Source organism: Hevea brasiliensis, chromosome 6 (genome assembly GCF_030052815.1).
Source record: "Hevea brasiliensis isolate MT/VB/25A 57/8 chromosome 6, ASM3005281v1, whole genome shotgun sequence".
Taxonomy (NCBI): domain Eukaryota; kingdom Viridiplantae; phylum Streptophyta; class Magnoliopsida; order Malpighiales; family Euphorbiaceae; genus Hevea; species Hevea brasiliensis.
Genome location: NC_079498.1, coordinates 92,320,436 through 92,339,920, shown reverse-complemented (window position 1 = coordinate 92,339,920; position 19,485 = coordinate 92,320,436). Strand labels below are relative to the sequence as shown.

The 19,485-nt window shown below is 31.7% G+C and overlaps 2 protein-coding genes across 2 annotated transcripts; both read right to left on the bottom strand.

Moving 5' to 3' along the window:
• Positions 1–351: 351 nt before the first annotated feature.
• LOC131180672 (receptor-like protein 35) lies at positions 352–2,001 on the bottom strand. The gene is made up of 4 exons (XM_058148026.1): positions 1,584–2,001; positions 1,401–1,451; positions 1,005–1,151; positions 352–895 (listed from the first exon to the last, which is right to left on the bottom strand). The coding sequence occupies exons 1-4, from the start codon at positions 1,999–2,001 to the stop codon at positions 390–392; spliced, it is 1,122 nt and encodes a 373-aa protein (XP_058004009.1). The 3' UTR covers positions 352–389.
• A 3,412-nt stretch (positions 2,002–5,413) lies between these two features.
• LOC110665150 (cuscuta receptor 1-like) lies at positions 5,414–7,307 on the bottom strand. Its single transcript, XM_058148025.1, has 5 exons — positions 7,223–7,307; positions 6,538–6,591; positions 6,312–6,481; positions 6,040–6,214; positions 5,414–5,928 (listed from the first exon to the last, which is right to left on the bottom strand). The coding sequence occupies exons 1-5, from the start codon at positions 7,305–7,307 to the stop codon at positions 5,414–5,416; spliced, it is 999 nt and encodes a 332-aa protein (XP_058004008.1).
• Between the last annotated feature and the right edge of the window lie 12,178 nt (positions 7,308–19,485).

Sequence of the window (19,485 nt, the reverse complement as noted above, 5' to 3'; positions counted from 1 at the left end):
TTGTAGGGAGTTTTCATGATAACTTTATTTTTGACAAAGTAAATCTTATATTTTCAATAATTACCTTTAGATGGATTGTTAAAATCTAATTCAGTGATAAAATATACAAAGTATAAACAAAATGAATTAAAACCAAAGTCACAATAGATGGCACCTTGCTTGTAAATAAAACATTCAATACATGGTAGGCTTTATTTTTTTATTTTTAATTGAAGATATATATTACAGATTGTAGGAACAGAGGAATCAACAACTAATGAGAGCCTCACAGGGGCCAACAGTAACACGATAAAAAGCACTAAAAAAACCTTGCAAAGAAGGACACACAATCAAATCTAAAACAATCCTTCATCTGCTTCATGCGGCAATAACATTGTCCAGGGAGCCAATCAATCCCTGCTATTTTTCTCTGAATATGGCCCAGAGAGAAGTGGATTACCTTCGTAACTGTAACGATTGAATTTATTGAATTGCTCTGGAATCTTACCCGACAAATTGTTATGAGCCACAGTGAATACTTTTAGAAACTTTAGATCTATCAATTCCAGTGGAAGCCTTCCGCTCAAGTCGTTATAAGAGAGGTCCAGGCTCTCCATTTTTGACAAATTCAAAAAAGATTTTGGGATAGAGCCTGTTAATTGATTGTGGGACAAGTTCAGTGACTGAATCTGGGATTGATTCAATGGTAGCTCTGGGATCTCACCTGATAGGTTATTGTGTGATAGGTCTAGGGTCTCTAGTTTGGATAAGTTATTTGGGATCTCACCATATAATTGATTTATAGACAGATTCAACATTTTGAGAGATGTAAAATTCCCTAAGCAAGAAGGAATGCCACCACTAAAACCAGCAGAACTAAGATCCAACTCTTCAAGTCTCTCCATTCCACAAAAACCTGCCAAAAATGACAACATAAATCAATATCATTCTAATTTTTGGGTCTCAATTGCAGCAAAACGCTGTAAAATTATTGTAAATGACAAAAGAAAATTCACAATACTTACTTTGAATTTGTAAAGATCCATGAAATGAATTGCCAGATAATGATAATGCTTTGAGAGAAGTTGGTGCCCATACATAGTTAGGAATGATCCCACTGATCCCATTTCCACTCAAATCCAAGACTTCCAAGCTTTTGAAGGCAGTGAAATCTGAAAACATGCGCAGCTAATCCAATAAAATTAAGATGCTATGCAATATTGAAAACATAATATATCTTTTTTTTTTTCTTATACATCATAAATTATATATTTATTTAAAAGTGTTGATTAAAAGAAGCATTATAAAAAAAAAAAAAATGGAATTCAAACTTATAATTTTTTAATAAAAATGTTTAAAATTTACTCTCAAACTACAACCTTATATTTAAAATTAAAAAAGATAGAAATTTTTCTTATTACCTAGCGTTGAGAGGCTCCCGCCCAAGTAGTTGCCTTGTAAATTTGGCACCTCTAGATTGAGTGCATAATTTTGATGTTATTAGGGGAAAAAAGTACATATTAGTAACGGATATGTATAATTAAACTTCAAGATTATAATAAAATAAATAAATAAGATTTTCTATCTCTTGAAAAAAAATATACCTTCATTCTCAATCCAACCACCAAATTTATTGGAGGATAAATCAAGATGTGTTAGTTTCTCAAAATGCCGGAGCAAAGACACGTTTAGAAACAATGTATTTGCTCTTCTCACATTTTGGGTTGTCTTGTTGAGAGAAAGCCTGATCACACGATCTGTAATAGAATTACATATGACTCGCTCCCACTTACAGCAATCGTTATTTGGTTGATCTATCCATGAAGATAAAAGATGATCTCCATTAGATCCAGTTGATTTAAGAGAATCCTTGATTCCTAAGAGAGCCAATCTCTCCTCTTCAAGGCAACTTTTGCTTTTGTGGATTTGAAGCCAAACTATTAATGCTAACAGCATACATTTTACTAGAGCCAATTCCATTAGGAATCCTCGTGCTTCTTCGCTCTCCACTAATCCAGTCATTTATAGTGATTTCAGAATTAATATATTTCAATTCTTTAATGTCCATTACGTGAAAAAAAAAAAAAATCAAAGTTAATAATTTTCTAATAATACAATTTTTTTTTTTTTAAATATTAGAGTGGAGAAGTGAAGACTCAAATTTGAGTTTACCAAGTGAGTTGTATATTTTCAGCTATCAAAACAAATTAAGTTAAATCACAACCAAAAATAATTATTGCTGAAAGTATAATGTAAACAAATTAAGCCACTCACTACCTTATAAAAGTTTAGTTTGACTTCAATTTATTTGCTTAATGAGTTCAAATTGAGATCAAACTCAAATTTTAGAATTATTTAATAAATAAGTCAAATTTAAATTTATTAATATTCAGCATATTTAAATTTAGAAGGTGATTTATTTATATATTAATATATTACTTTTATTATAAGTATATACATAATTGTGACTAAATAATTATAAAGTAATTGTTATAATATATTTATAATAATCATAATATTACGATTAAGTTGCATTCACCATATAATATTAATGTGTGTATTCTTTTATATCAATTTAGTTAATAAAGAATGAAAATTTTCCTTGTAATTAGCTAGATTAATTTCATTGAGTAAATTATCATTTTATTTTAATATTATTTATTGTAATATTAAAAATTTAAAATTAGAGTCTCCATATGAGAGACCGGCAAGGAGTAGTAATTATAAATTTTAATGACCGGTGAAAATAATATGAAGATAAAGAAGATAGTTGCTTGAAATTTTCTTTCAAAAAATTTGCAAGTATCACAATTCGGAGCTACATGCGTTGTTTGAAATACATCATTTATAAAAAAGGAATTCAATAAATATTATTTATAAAAAAATTAATTAAATTTTAAAATAATTAAATTTTAAAATAATTAAATTTATTTTTATTTATTTGAAAATAATTAAAATTTTTATTTTAAATAAAAAATATTAATTAAAAAAGATCAATTAAAACTGAATTCTCGCAAAATTGTATATGAGAGAGGGGACAATGAATATAAAAGCCGAAAATCAAGTGATTTGGTACTAAAATTTAAAAGGTGAGAGCCCGATATCATGCATTTGATACTGAAAAGCGCTTAAATTCAAAAGCGAAAGCCGGCAATCATATATATATGTATATATATAACCCATCTGTAATTTTCAATTTTTAAGAGTTTATTTGTAATTGTATTTAAAAATATATTTTTAAAGAAAATACTATTTAAGAATAATTTAAAAATATTATTTATTTGATTTGAAGTTCTTATAATTAAAAATATCAAATTTAATTTAAAATTAATTTTTAATAACCTTTTACTAACATATTTAAAATTATGTATATTTTAGTAACAACTAAAATAATAATACTGGGGCTGCATTTAAAATTATATTTTAAGTGCTTTGGATAGAGTTGGCAAGTGGTCCAATGAAATTCATTTTCAAATTATTTTGTGTTTAAAATCATATTGGGTCTCATCTTTTTGAGCAAGGTCGGTTCGATTTACATATTGAGTCGATTACCAAGTTACGAAGTCATTTCTCATTAAAATATTTATTTTTAAAAAATAAAAATAAAATAATTAATAATAGACTAAATTATGAAAAAAAAAAAAGACGGAATAAGCTCTTAAATTTTTAATTAATAATCAAGTAAGACCAAAATGATTTTTGGCTAAAAAAACTCAAATTAAATTTAAATTAATCCTAATATAATAACATAATATTTTTTTAATATCTGAGATTCAGGAGGACAATAAATTAATGTGAAAGCCAAAAATCAAGCGATTTGGTTAAAATTAGAAAGATGATAACCGGAAATCATGCATTTGATAGCGAGAAGTACTTAAATGCAAAAGTGAAAGCCGGTAATCATATATTTGATATTTAAAAATGCATATATTAGATGTGAAAAAGCCATAAATCATGCATTTGATATTTCTCCTGTTCAAAAAAAAAAAATCATGAATTAGATATCTGGTAGCTTTCAATTTAGCAAAGTAGCTTTCAAATCAAGTCTCTTTAAGGGGCAAAGCATGTGGGTTAATAGGGACTTATTGTGCTTTAAACGTATTTTACAAAATCCAAGCATATGTAAAAATATTAAAAAAAATAATTTGAAAAGATTCCTTATCTTTTTTTTTTTCAAATTTTTATTATTAATATTTTTTTTATAAAAATAAAAAATAATATATATATATATATATATATATATATATATATATATATAACTAATTTGAAAAATTTGATAATGATACGTAAATCGACCAATAGGGCTCTACCTTTTGACTTTATAATTTTCTCATGGGTCTTATCAGACGACGACCTTCAAATTTAAATCTCCTTTTAAATAATGGATTTGCATTTTGTAGAGTATTCTTTTGAAAAAACAAAATATATCAACAACAAAAATGAATAAAAACTCTATTACATGAGAGAAAAGAATCATATAAACTTAAAATCTATGATAAATACAAATATGAGGATTTATTCACTTAAAATTTATCAACAATAATAAATTTGACGAGATAAGTTTAAATAAGTCCCCTAAATTTTTGGAAAGTCTAAATAAGCCGATTTTGAAATTTTGGCTAAATAAACTTAGAACTTCGGGTTTAATTCCAAATAGGCTCCATTTTTGAAGAAAAATACAAAATATTATTTTTAATATTATTTTTTTTAATAATAAAATATTAATTTCCATATTTTAAATTTTAAAAATTATTTTGTAAAATTTTAATTAAAATAATTGTGGGAGGTGTCCACCGAAAAAAAATAATTGTGGGAGGAAGAAGATGGATTCTTGGTGCGAAGCTGTGGAAAGAACTTTTGAATTGACTGGTCTTTCAATATGTAGAAATTCATGTTGCTGCTATATGCCCTTTTTCTTCTTTTCTTTTTTAATTATTTCTTTGTCCTTAGTTTTCCACTAAAATCACTGAGATTAATCCTTGATAGATACATTGTTAATTCCTGTCTACGTTTATATTGACTCTGAAATAATAAATATGATTACTTGGTTGTTTTCCCTCTTGCTAATTTATTCTACTGAAACTCTGTCCTGACTCATGTCCACCTACCAGAACTGTTCTTCTGCCAGCCCTCTGCCTTCTTCGCTTATGACCGAAGGAGATTTTGTGTTCTTCTGAAACCTTAGATTGTTGCCAATTCAGAAGGCCAACAAAGGATATTTTAGTATCTTACTTGTGAATAACTAAATAGTTTAGTGGGGAGTGGATGGAGAAATCTGAATTTGAAATAAGCAGTGGCGATAACGTACAAGTAACGAAATCCAAATATAGTATTGCCACCAAGTGCTTATGAAGAGTAATCTAATGATAATTGATAACCATACGTATGATGACGCAAAAGTTGCAGGGCAGGAAACTTCACAATGAACTTTGAATCAATTCCTTTCATCTTCATCTGAAGAAGATGCTTGCAAGTTTTGTGGTGCAACATAAGCTCCGCAGCTTTTAACTAACGGTAGTCCACAAAGAAACGGATTTCCTTCGTAGCTGCTTTTATCAAATGTTCCAAATTGTGGCTTGATGGCTGGGACCGTACCTGATAAGTTGTTGTAAGCCACGTTGAAGAACTTCAGGAAGTGTAGATCTGTGAGTTCTGGTGGGATTTCTCCAGTTAAGTCATTATAAAAAAGATCCAAGCTCTCTACTTGCCTCAGGTTCGATAAAGTTCTTGGGATGGAGCTTGCCAATTGATTGTGAGACAAGTTTAGTGCATAAATCTGACACAGTTTTCCTAGTTCATGTGGAATTTCAACTTCATAAGATCGAGACTTGCTTTTAGTGAGGAAGTCAGTGGCATCATTTTCATATTTAAAACCATCATTTGGATCATAAACTGCGTACTGACCTAGCAGGATGCTTCCATAGGCATAATATGTATGCTTAAAATATGCTGGAATAAAACGAGTAGTAATTCAACGGTTCCTCGACCAAGACAAAAAGTTGTTCGACAGATCCATGAATCCTGTTTGATTCAATTGACATAACTGAATTGGAATTGCACCACTAAGATGATTTCCTTTCAGCAAAAGAACTTGTAAATTGGGAAGTGAAGTTATTGAATCAGGAATCTTGCCAGACAAATTATTGTCTCTGGTGTCCAAGATTGACAGTGTTGAAGAGTTGAGTATAGATTCTAGTATTGAACCTATGAATTTGTTCCCTTGCAAATAAAAACCCTGTAGCTCCAAGCAAGTAGGTATTAATCCTCTCAAATATCTCCAAGAAAGGTCAACAAAACTGAATGGGAGACAAATACATGGAAGTGGACCTTACAATTGATTGTTTCTCATTGTAAGTGTCCTCAAATGTATCATGTTGCCCATCCAAGTAGTAATACCACCAGAGATGTTGTTGTTGTTGATATCCAATACAGCAAGCTGAGAGATTCTCAAGATCACATTTGAAAGAGATCCTGTAAACTGATTGTTCTCTAGGTGCAAAAACTGTATCAAAATCAAGTTAAAGTGGGCTGAAAATATTTGGCCATGAAATCTATTACCTGACAGCTTCAAAGTCTGCAAAATGACCAAATTGGCAACCAGTTCTTTTGGTACTGTTGTGAAAAATCACACCCACACAAAGTAAAGAACACAAAATTTAATATAGCTTGGCGTAAGTTTACTCCACCAACAAATCCACTATCAAGAAAAAAAAAATTACAATCACTAATTATTTTTCTTACCCTCAAAATCACTCAAACAAAACTCACAGAATTCAAATATACCTCTCCGCTTTCTGAGCTCTGTGCAATACATTCCATATAATGGCCATCAATTAAATATATATATATATATATATATATATATATATATATAACCCTCAAAATCACTCAAACAAAACTCACAGAATTCAAATATACCTCTCCGCTTTCTGAGCTCTGTGCAATACATTCCATATAATGGCCATCAATTAAATATATATATATATATATATATATATATATATATATATATATATATATATATATATAAGCCATTAAAACTTAGTCCTTTTAGAACTCTAATTATTAAACTTCATAATTTAAATTCTACTAAACTTCCTAAACTAATTATACTTCCTAATTCCAATTAGACTTGAACTCTAGCAATTTCCACCTCCAAGTCAAATGGAATTAGTCTTCACAATTTCTGCAAAAGTTAGTTTTCTATTGGGTACTTCCTTACACTCTTGATTGTTGATGTTACCTTTTGTTTCTACTTGCATTTTTCCAATCAAATTGCTTACTTTCAATTTGTAGAGATTTTTTGCACCAATCTTCTCACCCTTCATGATCACAAGAGCACATCGGGTAACTCTTATGACTCTACCATAAATTGAACACCCATAACCCAAAGAATCCAACTTACCTGAGGAAATTAAATTCCTTTCAAATTTTGGAACATACCTCACTTCATCGAACACTTTTACTTGATCACCATGCACGTTGATGTTCACTCTTCCAACACCTTTAACTTCTATCTTATTCCTAGCTTCACTTTCTTTCGTTCATTCTCTTCAACTACATTAAACCACTCATTCTTTGAGCAAATATTGAATGGGCGAGTAGAATCCATTAACCACTCATCTTGTAATGGATCTTTTGCTTTTTTCTTATCATCATCCATATTAAAACATTCATCATCAACACTATTATCCATTACAATTGCAGTGGTTCCTTCTTTTTTTTTTTTTTCGTGACTCTTCTTAAATTGTTTAAACTCTGTAATATCTTCTTTCATCTTCATACAATAAAATTGAATGTGATCCTTCTCATTATAGTAGTAGCATTCTCTATTTTCAAGGTCTACCTGTAGTCTCGAGCCCAATCTATTATTCCTTCTCCAATTGTTTCCACGTGAATTGCTTCTACCACGAATAGAATTAGCAACAAAAGCTCCATCTTCATTGCTACTACCTGTTTTCTTAAACTTTTTATCATCTAAGATAACTGTAGTAACCTTCTCCACCTTCAAAGTCTCCTTTCTAACTGTTAGGACTGTCACCAAGCTTTTATAAGATTGTGGGAGAGAGGTTAAAAGCAAGAGGGCTTTATCTTCTTCATCAACCTTTACACCAACACTAGCCAATTGGATAATTAATTTATTAAAAATATTAAGGTGATTCCTCACATCAGTACCTTCATCCATTCTGAGTTGGTGCAACTCCTTCTTCAAGTACAAATGATTTGTGAGTGACTTTGTCATGTACAAACTCTTCAATTTCTTCCATAGAATAACTGGCGAAGTATCCTCCAAGACATTGTACTTTACATCTGGGGCTAATGTCAATCTAATCGTACTTACAGCCCTTTGTTGAATTTCCTCCCAATCATTATCTTTCATAGTCGCCGGTTGCTTCTCGTTCAATGCTTTAATTAATCTTATTGTACAATGACATCCTTCACGGTGCTTTGCCATAAACTGAAATTATTTTTTTTTATCAAACGACTCCACCTCAAATTTTATGCTAGCCATCTTTGACATCTTAAAACACAGCTATAATACCAATTGTTGTGAAAAATCACACCTGTAACATCCTCACTATAGGCAGTTCCGTACGTTCTACTGTTTCAGTAACTAAGGTCTGTTCAAATAACTAGAATGTATGGAACCACACTTAAACTAGAGTGAGGAGTTATAATTAAATTAAATAAAGATCAATTAAGGGTAAAGAAAAATAAAAGAAGTGGAGTGTAAATGGGTTAAATGAGTACAATCCTGGTGATGGGTGACCTCACTAGGAAATGACAGTGAGTTCAGTGCTACAATAAATCCATGAAGAACCCTATGAGGCCCTTAATGAAGACTTAATTGATGAATTAAATGAACAGAAATAGGCACAAAGTTAAGGAAGATAAGGACTTATTGGGTATTATGGAAAAGACGGACCGAAACCCGGTAAGAGCAAAATTTGATTAATTAAATTTAAAGGTCTAATATTGACAAAAAATGAGAGTTATTAAATTAATGAACTAAGATTAATTTAATTAATTTGGATTATGAAAATTAAACATAATCATTGAAAAAGTCAAAATCTAATGATTATAAATTCAAGTTAATTACAAAATTGCCATTACACATATATATAAAATTGCAATTGAGTATTTAATTAATATAAAAGCCAATAATTGAAATGAAAATTCATCTTCTTCTTCTTCATTTTCTCGTCCACCTTGCTCTCTCTCATCTCTCTCAAAATTCTTCCATTAAAACACCTTACCAAGCTTGAATCCCTAAATTCTTTCCATGATTTTCTTAGGAAATCAATAGAAACCACTGAATTGAGCATTGAAAAGAAGAAAACACTCAAGAAACCAAGAGAATTTGGGAGTTAGAGAAGAGGAATTTCGGCCAAGGAGGGTTCACTAAGGGAGTGAGGACTTTGGGTGGTTTGAAGGTGAATTGAAGCTAAGGAGAGCTTGAAGAACAAGGTAAGTGCTATGAATCCCTCTTAATTTTGAAGTTTTAAGAAGTATGGCTAGGGTTTGGTATGATTAGGGATTTTCTTGTTTATACCCTAATTGATGCAATTGAGTGTATATTATAACTCTTAGATGTGTAAAATTGTTGGAATATGTTAAGGAGATACCAAATTAGTTGATGGAATGTAGAGTTGTGTGTTGAGGCAGATTTTGGACAGCTTAAGTCTAGTGTGCTCAATTAGCTATAAGTTGAGCTATATAAATCTAATTGCTGTGAAACTTAAACCCAATTATAGCTAAGACACATAGCTACAACTTTTGTGTTTTGGCCTAGGCCAAAATCCTAGGGCAAATGGTTTGAATTGTTAGGACAAGTGCTAAACACTAAAACTGAAATTTCTTGAGATTTCAGCAAATTGCCATTTGACCTCTGTGTGATATTTAGGGCATAACTTTTAGTATATAACTCCAAATGAGATGATTCAAAATGATCTGGAAACCTAAGACATAGGCCTACAACTTTGGTTTAGAGACCATACCCAAATTCTAGATGTAAGACACTTGAATGTTGAGTGGAATACTGACCTGAAAACCTAGAAATTGCAGGAAATTGTGTCCGTGAGTAAGGGTTGATCAATCAGCCATAACTCACTCTACAAAACTGCAAATTGAGTGATTCTTGAACCTGTGTAACCCTGAAACATAGGAGAACAATTCATATGGAGAACATAGAGTTAAATTATGACTGTAACATATCCAAAATGGCTTAAAAAACTAGTTCCAGAAACTTGCCCTGTTCTGGACTGACCTAAAACCAGAATTAGTCATTGGACCAGTTTTCGTAAAATAGCCATAATTTGAGCTACACAAATACAAATTGAGTAATTCCAAAGCCAAATTAAACATAAGACATAAACCTACAACTTTCATGAAGGAAGTATGGCCAAATTGATTTTGTATCTTGGCCAAATCTATGAGGGAAATTAAAGTACAAATTCCAAAATTCATGGAACAATCACAAAATGACTTGAATTGTGATTTGTATTTAACACTAATGGTTTGATGAATATATATACCCTATGAATATGTGATCGGGACTTATGTTCCCACTATGATTGGAATGCTACATATGATGTGATAATGAGAACATTGAATGACTAAAGATGTTAAATTGCCCATGTATGCCTAGACATTTGTGTATGGATTGGATAGATTGGCATACTAAGAAGAGACGAGTTTAGCAGTACTGGCTATGGCTTTTAAGCCCAATTATATTGCATACTTGGTAGACATTTATATGTCTACTGGTATGACGGCCGGAGGCACCGAGTGTCCAGTGCTAGTTATGATATTTCCACATCTACGATTATTTTGGCTCTTAAGCCATTATATTGCATATCGGGTAGACACTATGTGACCGATGGTATAAGAGCCCAAGGTGCTAAGTACCCAGTGCTGGTAAAACTCGTGTATCTAATCCAGTCAATTCTGTTATAGGTTGCTTGGGCATAAAAAAGAGTTAAGAAGATTGAATATTAAACAAATGAATAAGAAAAAGATCCCAATGAAACAATTGTTTGCAAATATCAACAAAATGTGAAATGACTCATAATTAATTAGAAATACATAAATCTTATGTTACTATAAACATAAAATATTTACTTTTATTTGTATAGTATATTTTCATTCTATTATTGCATCACTAAGCAGAAATGCTTAGCGCGAGGAAACAAGTTCAGACGATAAGTCCCAGTAGAGATTGGACAGGGATTTTTGGGACTGATCTGTAGTAGAGTTATTGTCACCTCCACCCACTATTTTGATAGACTGCAAGGATCCTCACATGCATAACTTCATTTTTGTAATTAGATACATAGTTTGTAAATTCACTTTTGAGCTGTAAATAATTATGTACCTTTGTAAATGAACCAAAATGGATGTTTAATGACATGAATGAGTATGAAATGATGATATGGATCATTATGAAAATATGATTGGAATTTATGATTGAGGATGAAATTTAGGTTGTCTATTATGTTGAAAATTTTAAACAGTTAACTGTTTTAGTAGGTTAAATATCAATAAAACAGGGAAATCTCTAACAGTTTCTCCACTTAAAAATATTCTGATTTAAATAAAGATGAACTTAAAATGGATAATGAATAAAATAATTTAAGACAAGGTGCTCCGGCATAGAATGTGACATTCCTTGCTCGGCTACACTGTAGATCAGGTAAGGGGTATTACAAAACCCACACAAAATAAAGAATACAAAATTTAACGTGGTTCGGCATAAGCCTACTCCACTAACAAATCCATTATCAAGGAAAAAAAATTACAGTAACTAATTATTTTTCTCACCCTCAAAATCACTCAAACAAAACTCACAGAATTCAAATACATCTCTCCACTTTGTAAGCTCTCTATAATACATTCTATATAATGGCCAACCAACTACACATATATATAGGCCACTAAAACTTAGTCTTTTTGGGACTCTAATTATTAAATTTTATAATTTAAATTCTACTAAACTTCTTAAATTAATTATACTTTCTAAATTAATTATACTTCCTAATTCTAATTAGACTTGAACTCTAATAGGTACATTTCCTAAGAAGTTATTGAAAGACAAGTCCAATTACTCCAAGTAGAACAAACCACCAATTGAGGATGGAATTCTACCTTTAAAAGAACTTTTGGATAAATTCAAATAAATTGCATAGGAAGCATCTGCCCTATGTTAGTTTGTATTTTTCCATATAATTTATTGTATGATACATCAATCCACTAGCTATTCATAGCGTGAGGTGGTGGTAAATGAAGCTAACCTATAAAAGAATTATTCCTTGAGGATAGAAATTCAAGTCTTGTATTGTTGTTGAGCAACCAGTCAAGCCTCCCTATCAAATTATTGTAAGAAAGATCAAGAATTCTCAACTCATGCTGGTAGAAAAGAAATGTAGGAATAGTGTTAGAGAGCTTGTTCAAATTATAGTGAGGTAGTAGAAGGTCCTTTAACTTAAATGGTGGAACCCAACTAGAATAATTAGCATCCACCTCATAGTTATCATTCTCATTTACAATTTGAACCATTTTGAGTCTGGAATGATTAGAAAATGAGCTCAAGAAGAATAAACCTTTGAAAAGATTATGACTCAGATTAATGTACTTGAGTGATGTCATCCCAGATACCAAAGATGAAGATATCTCTACTGAGAAATGGTTTGCTGAAAAATCTAATAGTCTAAGAGATGACAAGTTGCTCAAGCATGGAGGAAGAGTCCCTTGGAAGAAATTCTAAATAAGATCCATCTCTTCAAGTTTTTGTAGTTGACATAAACTTGAAAAAGATTGAGGACTTGTATCATAAGTAGCCTGACTGATCATTATCTTTCACCCAAACTAATTTGGTCATCATGAAAAACACAATTAACTATTGTAACATGAGTTGGTAAAGAGCCATTAAGTTGATTTTTAGAGACAGATAAATCTCTAAGAGATGATAGATGCCCTATGTTTGGTAGAATGCTCCTAGTGAAATAGTTAATGTTCAAGTCCAAAACTTCCAAACTATTGAAATTGCCCAAATCTACCAAGAAAAGAATACTAATAAAATTTTGGAAATCAAATACTTGTGGATAAGAATAGAAAATTGATGGAAGAATTTATTATAATGAGTTAGCAATGTTCCATTCAATTCATTGAATTACAGAATAATGACCTTCAAGTTATTGAGTTCAGCAAGATCTGTTCTAAATTAAGCTCATTGAAATTTTATTAAGCTCTATTTTCTTAGTAACAAAGCATTAAAGAAAAAGAAAAACAAGTTTGCAAATGCACATACCTTGCTAAGATAGTTGACCTGCCATAAAATTATTGGGTAGGTCTAAAGATTTAAAGGATGAGAATTTACTCATAATCATAGATTTGGAGCACTAAATTTTCTAAGATTTGTATCTTCTACTTGATTAAGGGAAAGCTCAATCACATGGTTGGAGGTGGGATTGCACATAACTTGATCTAACTATAACAGTTGCTCATTCCATTATCAACTCAAGAATTAAGATTGTTTGAGAGATTCCAGTTTGATTTTATAAAAAACTTCAACTCCAGCAAACTTATCCTCTCTTTTTTCAAGCAACCTCTGTAACCATTCATTTCAACTATAACTCTAAGAACTATTGGCAATTAAAAGAGAATAATTGTCTACAAACACTCAAATAATTTTATTAATTGAAAAATAGTACAAACACTCCTAACACACTCAGTTTGTAAGAGCTTTTTCACTTGTTAACTCGTTGGAGTTAACTTATAATTTTCCTTATAATTTTCTCTCAAGAATTTCTATCACACCTCTATATATTGTAAGTCCTAATACTTGGTTCCTATTTATAGTATAATAATAACGATGAAAGAGAAGAAAAACCAAAGCTAATCAACTTAATTAGCTAGCAATTTGCTAGCTCAATCTTGCTTCATCATTTACTGTTGATTGTAAATGTTGACCAAGTTCAACACCTACTTGTTTAGCTGTAATTCTTCACAAGGAAAAAAAATTAAAAGGAGATGGGCTACTTGATTTAACTCCCCGCATTGCCTCCCTTAAATCAAGTTTTTATGCCAAGCATTTCCTTTAACTTGAAAAATAGATTAGCTTAAATGGCTTCGTGAAAATGTCTATAACTTGGTATTCTAATATACAGTACTTAACCATGACCTCTTTATCTTTTACCAAGTCTCGAATGTAGTAATGCTTGATGTTGATATGCTTATTGCATCCGTGAAATACAAGATTCTTTGTTAATGCAGTTGTTGACTTGTTATCTCAAAAGATTGTCGTTGGACCATTTTACTGATGTTATAATTCACTTAGCATTCTCTGTAACCAAACTACTTAATTAGCACAACTTGCAGCTACTATATATTCTGCTCCTACCATTGAAAGAGCCACTAGTTGTTGTTTCTTTGAAAACCAAGAAAATGCTCTTGAACTAAGATGAAACACATATCCTGAAGTGCTTTTCCATTTCTCATTATCTCTAGCCTAATCACTGTCTGTATATCTAACAAGTTTTATACTGTTAGTACTTGAGAAAATATCCCATCATCAAATGTATCTCAAAATTCACTTTTGCAACTTGTCAATGGGATTGCCATAGTCAATCCATAAATCTGCTTATAATTCCAATTCTATACAGAATGTCAGGTTTGGTTACTGTTAGGCACCACATGCATCCAACAAGTCTTTTAAAATTTGTTGCATCAACTAAATCATAGCTACCATCTTTTATAAGCTTTAATCTTTCTTCAACTGGAGTTAGAATTGGCTTTCATGCTTCCATCTTGAATATCTTCAAAACATCTTTTGCATATTTTCTTTGTGAGATAGATATGCCTTCATTTGTTTGCTTCACCTCAATACCAAGAAAGTAAGACATTAAGCCCATATTTGCCATCTCTAACTAAACAATCATAGCCTCTCTGAATTCTATTAGTAGGTTTGAATTATTGCTAATAAAGATTAAGTCATCCACATACAAATGAACAATGGCATTATCTCTATCTTTGTTGGTCTTGACATATAAAGTATGCTCATAGGGCATGTAACACCCTAGGCAAATCCCACATCGACAAAACACGGGAGAGATGCTGGGTTCATAAGTTGATAGTTCCTAACCCCTATTGACGCGTTTTAAAACCGTGAGGGCTACGGCCTAGAGCGGACAATATCACTAGTGGACTGGGCCATTACATTTGGTATCAGAGCTGGTCTCCCTCTAGTACGGTGTGTGGTGCGAGGACGCACCAAGCGAAAGTTGGTGGGCTTGTCACGACCCAGGGATGGGGTTGGGACGTGCTTGTTCAACCCACGCTACGACCGGGTGGAAACTTCGTGTCCCACATCGGAAATGGGAAGAAAAGATTTGGGCCATATATGTGGAGCCTTCCTCACAGTCGGTAGCGTTTTGGGAATGAAACCTCCCAAGGGACAAATCCGTGAGGCCCATGGGCCAAAGCGGACAATACTAACTGGAGAAGGATCGGGCCGTTACAGGGCACTTATGAAAACCATGATCAAGAAAATAGGAGTCAATACATACCATGCCTTTGGTGCTTGTTTCAGACTATATAAAGCTTTTCTCAAGTGATAAACTTTATCTTCTTTGCCCTTCTTTTCATAGCTTGGTAGCAGTTCAGTGTAAACTTCTTCATCTAGTACACCATTTAGGAATATTGACTTGACATCCATTTGGTATATTTTCCAATGGTTTTGAGTAGCAAGGGAAATGATCATACATATAGTACCTAACCTTGTAACAAAAGCAAATACTTCAAAGTAATCAATACCTGGCTTTTGATTGTATCCTTTTGCCACCAATCTTGCCATAAAGCCTTCCACCTCTCCATTAGACTTGTACTTCATCCTGCATGCACATTTGACTCCAATTGGCTTCTTTCCTTTGGGCAAAGTAGTTAACTCCCATGTACTGTTTTTTAAATGGCATGAATCTCTTCATTCATTACTTTGATCCAACGATCATCTTTAGCTGCTTCCTTAAACATTGGATCATAATCTGCAAAGAAAACATAATTAGCAACATTTTTCTCATCATCATTATCAGGATCTTTATTATCACCAACTTCATAATCATAAAAAAGAGCAAATAGATGAAGTTTAAGTTGTGAGAGTCTAGGTATAAGAACTGGAGGAGAAGACTGCTCACGACTCTGATCAATTATTTCCACTTCTTTATTTATGAACACTGGTATTGATACTGATCTCTTTTCTTTTTCTGACCAATCCCATACTCCATCTTGATCAAAAGTGACTTTTCGACTGATAATCACCTTCTGAGTCTTTGGGTTGTATAGCTTGTACCCTTTTATTTCTAAATAGTAACCAATGAAGATGCATATTTCTACCTTGTCATCCAGCTTCTTTCTTAACTCATGAGGTACATGTGAGTAGGCAATGCGACCAAATACCCTTAAATGACTGAGATTAGGCTTTCATCCACTCCATGCTTCTTGTAGAGTTTTATCATGAAAACTTTTAGCAGGCACCTATTCAGGAAGTAAACAGCATATGCCACAGCCTTTGCCTAGAAAATTTTAAGGTACTTCTTATTGTGCAACATGCTTCTCACAAAATCCATGTTAGTTCTTTTTTTCCTTTTTACCTCTCCATTTTGTTGAGGAGTATACCTAGCCATCAACTGATGCTTAATTCCAAGCTTTCTCAAGTAATAATCACAAATAATACATTCAGTGCCTCTATCAGTTTTCAAAGTTTTGACAGAATGATCACTTTGTTTTTCAACATATGCCATAAAATTCTTAGGTACTTCACATGCATCAAACTTTTGCTTTAAGAGATAAACCCATGCCTTTCTACTGAAATCATTAATGAAAGTAATGAAGTATTTGTTACCTCCATAGATGGTACCTCCACATAGCATAAGTTTGAATGCATGACCTCAAGTGGTCTTTTGGCTCTCCATGCCTACCTTGTAGAAAATGGATCTCTATGCTTTTTCACCACAACATAAGTTTGACAAATCTAGTTTGGAACTTGAATAGTTGGCGAGCCTAAAACCCACTCCTTATTTGCAAGGAATTTGATGCGTCCAAAATTCAAGTGTCCAAGATGCATATTACCATAGCCAATTATCATAAATAATTATGGAATTACAATAAGAAGAATTACCATAATTGATGTGTGTCAAAAATAGATGGTTGGTTAATATCTTTGTCTTCAATATCACACCTTTCTTTATATCACTTACAATGCACTCGTGCTTATTGAAACATAAGTCGTAGCCCTTTTTTGCTAGTTGTCTCACACTCAACAGATTTTGACAGATACTTGGAGCATAGACCTCAGACTAGAATTCTGTAGTTATCACTAAGCTTTACCGAAGAGCAAAAGGATTCGTCTATCTCAGAAAAAACTTCTTTATTGCCACTTAGGTGATTACAACAACCTGAATCTAGCAACCACTGGCTATCATTACTATTACTAGTTTTATGACTAGCTAGCAATAAGGTTTCTGGATCATCATTTTGAGCAACTCTGGCATGATATTCTTTATTTTTTTGATCTTTAAGCATGACAATCTTTGCTATAATGGCCTTTTTTTTTTTGTAGTCATGGCACTAGATATGCGACTGGTATTCAGATTGATAGTGACCAAACTTCTTACATTTATAACCTTGAATATTAGATTTTCCCTGAGAAGATTCATCACCTCTTGCTCCTTGTCTACCAGTAGTTCTGAAATTTCTGCCTTCTTTCCCTTTGATTAAGCTCCATTTTGTTTGAAGCAGTCTCATTTTCACTCCTTTAATTCACTTGGGCCTTTAATGCTTGTTCCATTGTGTTTTGTGACCTTTTATTCATCCATGTCTCAAGTGCCTCTAATGAAGCTTGTAGATCACTCAGATTCATAATCTCAAGATCTTTGGATTCTTCAATAGCAGTTGCGACATAATCAAATCGACTCATTAACATCCACAAAAATTTTTCCACCACTTTTTTCTCTTTCATTTTGGCACAATTATCTTTTATCTCGTTGACTAGCCTTTGTACTCATGAAAAATAATCATGAATGTTTTCATCTTTGCCTTGCCCCATTAGCTCGTACTATCTTTTCAAACCTTGTAGTCTGGTTCGTTTAAATGGATCTACACCTTTATATGTTTTAATAGAATACTCCATGCCTCGTTTGCTGTTTTGGCATGAAATATTTTTTCAAGAATTATCAATTCAATGGGCTGATAGATCAAAAATAAAGCTTTTTCATTGAGAGAACAATCATGAACCAGTTGTTGTATTTCTTCATTTGACGATTTTTTTTTTCAATGAAACCTTTCTCCATAGCCATTACTTTTCAAAAATAATTACATCAAATACTTCCACATTGCAAAATTATTTTTTCCACTAAACTTAATTTACTCCTATGTTTGAACTCGAAGCCATCTTATTGTGACTGGATTTGATACCACATATTGGCAAAAATAGAATAATTGCTTAGATAAAATGGATTTAATTTAATCCACATACAAATACTCAAATAATTTTGTTAATTGAAAAATAGTACAAATACTCCTCACACACTCAACTCGTAAGAGCTTTTTCACTTGTTAACTCGTTGAAGTTAACTTACAATTTTCCTCACAATTTTCTCTCAAAAATTTCTATCACACCTTTGTATATTGCAAGTCATGATACTTGGTTCCCATTTATAGTATAATAGTGGCAGTGAAAGAGAAGAAAAACCAAAGCTAGCCGACTCATTTTAGCTAGCAATTTGCTGGCTCAAGCTGATTTCATCATTTACTGTCCACTTGTAGTTGTAAATGTTGACCACGTTCAACACCTATTTGTTTAGCCGTAATTCTTCACAGGGTTACTTGATTTAACTCCCAACTGGAACGCATAATGAAAACTTAAGCGAGAGCTTTTCCATTCCTAAAACAAAGGACTTGCTAAATTTCTCACTTTTGAGGTCCATTTTTGGCTAAAGAGTTTATATATATATATATATATATATATATATATATATATATTGCACAGGAATAATTGATAGCTTAAGCACATTCGGTTCTTAATATGTAAAAACCGATGGTTCAATTAATTATCCTTAATTAACTAGCTCAATTAACCAGTATATAGACTCAACTCAAGTCAAATTCATTTTTAATGATTATTATGATAGAATTCAAAACAATTTAATTTAATTGATTTGTAAGAAAATTTATGGGTTTATAATACAATTTAAAATGATAAAATTCATTTTAATTATATTGTTTGAAACAATTGATAAATGAAATGAATATATTTATTTTCTTATTTTACCCTTATTTATAAAAAAAATAAATTACATAACTTAAGTAGATGTATTTTGGATATTTAATAGAAAATTTCATTAAATAAATTGAATTACTAAAAAGATATGCTACTTTTGGTATGAATTTATTTTTTCAAAATGCTTTTTTTTAATTAAACTTTTCAACTTTTCAACACATGAGAATTAATTAAAT

Bases quoted from the DNA above. Each gene is read 5' to 3' on its own strand.
- LOC131180672 (XM_058148026.1), bottom strand. From the start codon at position 2,001: ATGACTGGATTAGTGGAGAGCGAAGAAGCACGAGGATTCCTAATGGAA. The intron at 1,152-1,400 runs GTAATAAGAAAA...GCATGTTTTCAG, and splicing joins CGGGAGCCTCTCAACGCTAG to ATTTCACTGCCTTCAAAAGC. The intron at 896-1,004 runs GTAAGTATTGTG...CATTTTTGGCAG, and splicing joins TGGATCTTTACAAATTCAAA to GTTTTTGTGGAATGGAGAGA.
- LOC110665150 (XM_058148025.1), bottom strand. From the start codon at position 7,307: ATGAAGGGTGAGAAGATTGGTGCAAAAAATCTCTACAAATTGAAAGTA. The intron at 6,592-7,222 runs GTAACATCAACA...TTTTCACAACAG, and splicing joins AATGCAAGTAGAAACAAAAG to TACCAAAAGAACTGGTTGCC. The intron at 6,215-6,311 runs GTAAGGTCCACT...TTGGAGCTACAG, and splicing joins ACAATGAGAAACAATCAATT to GGTTTTTATTTGCAAGGGAA.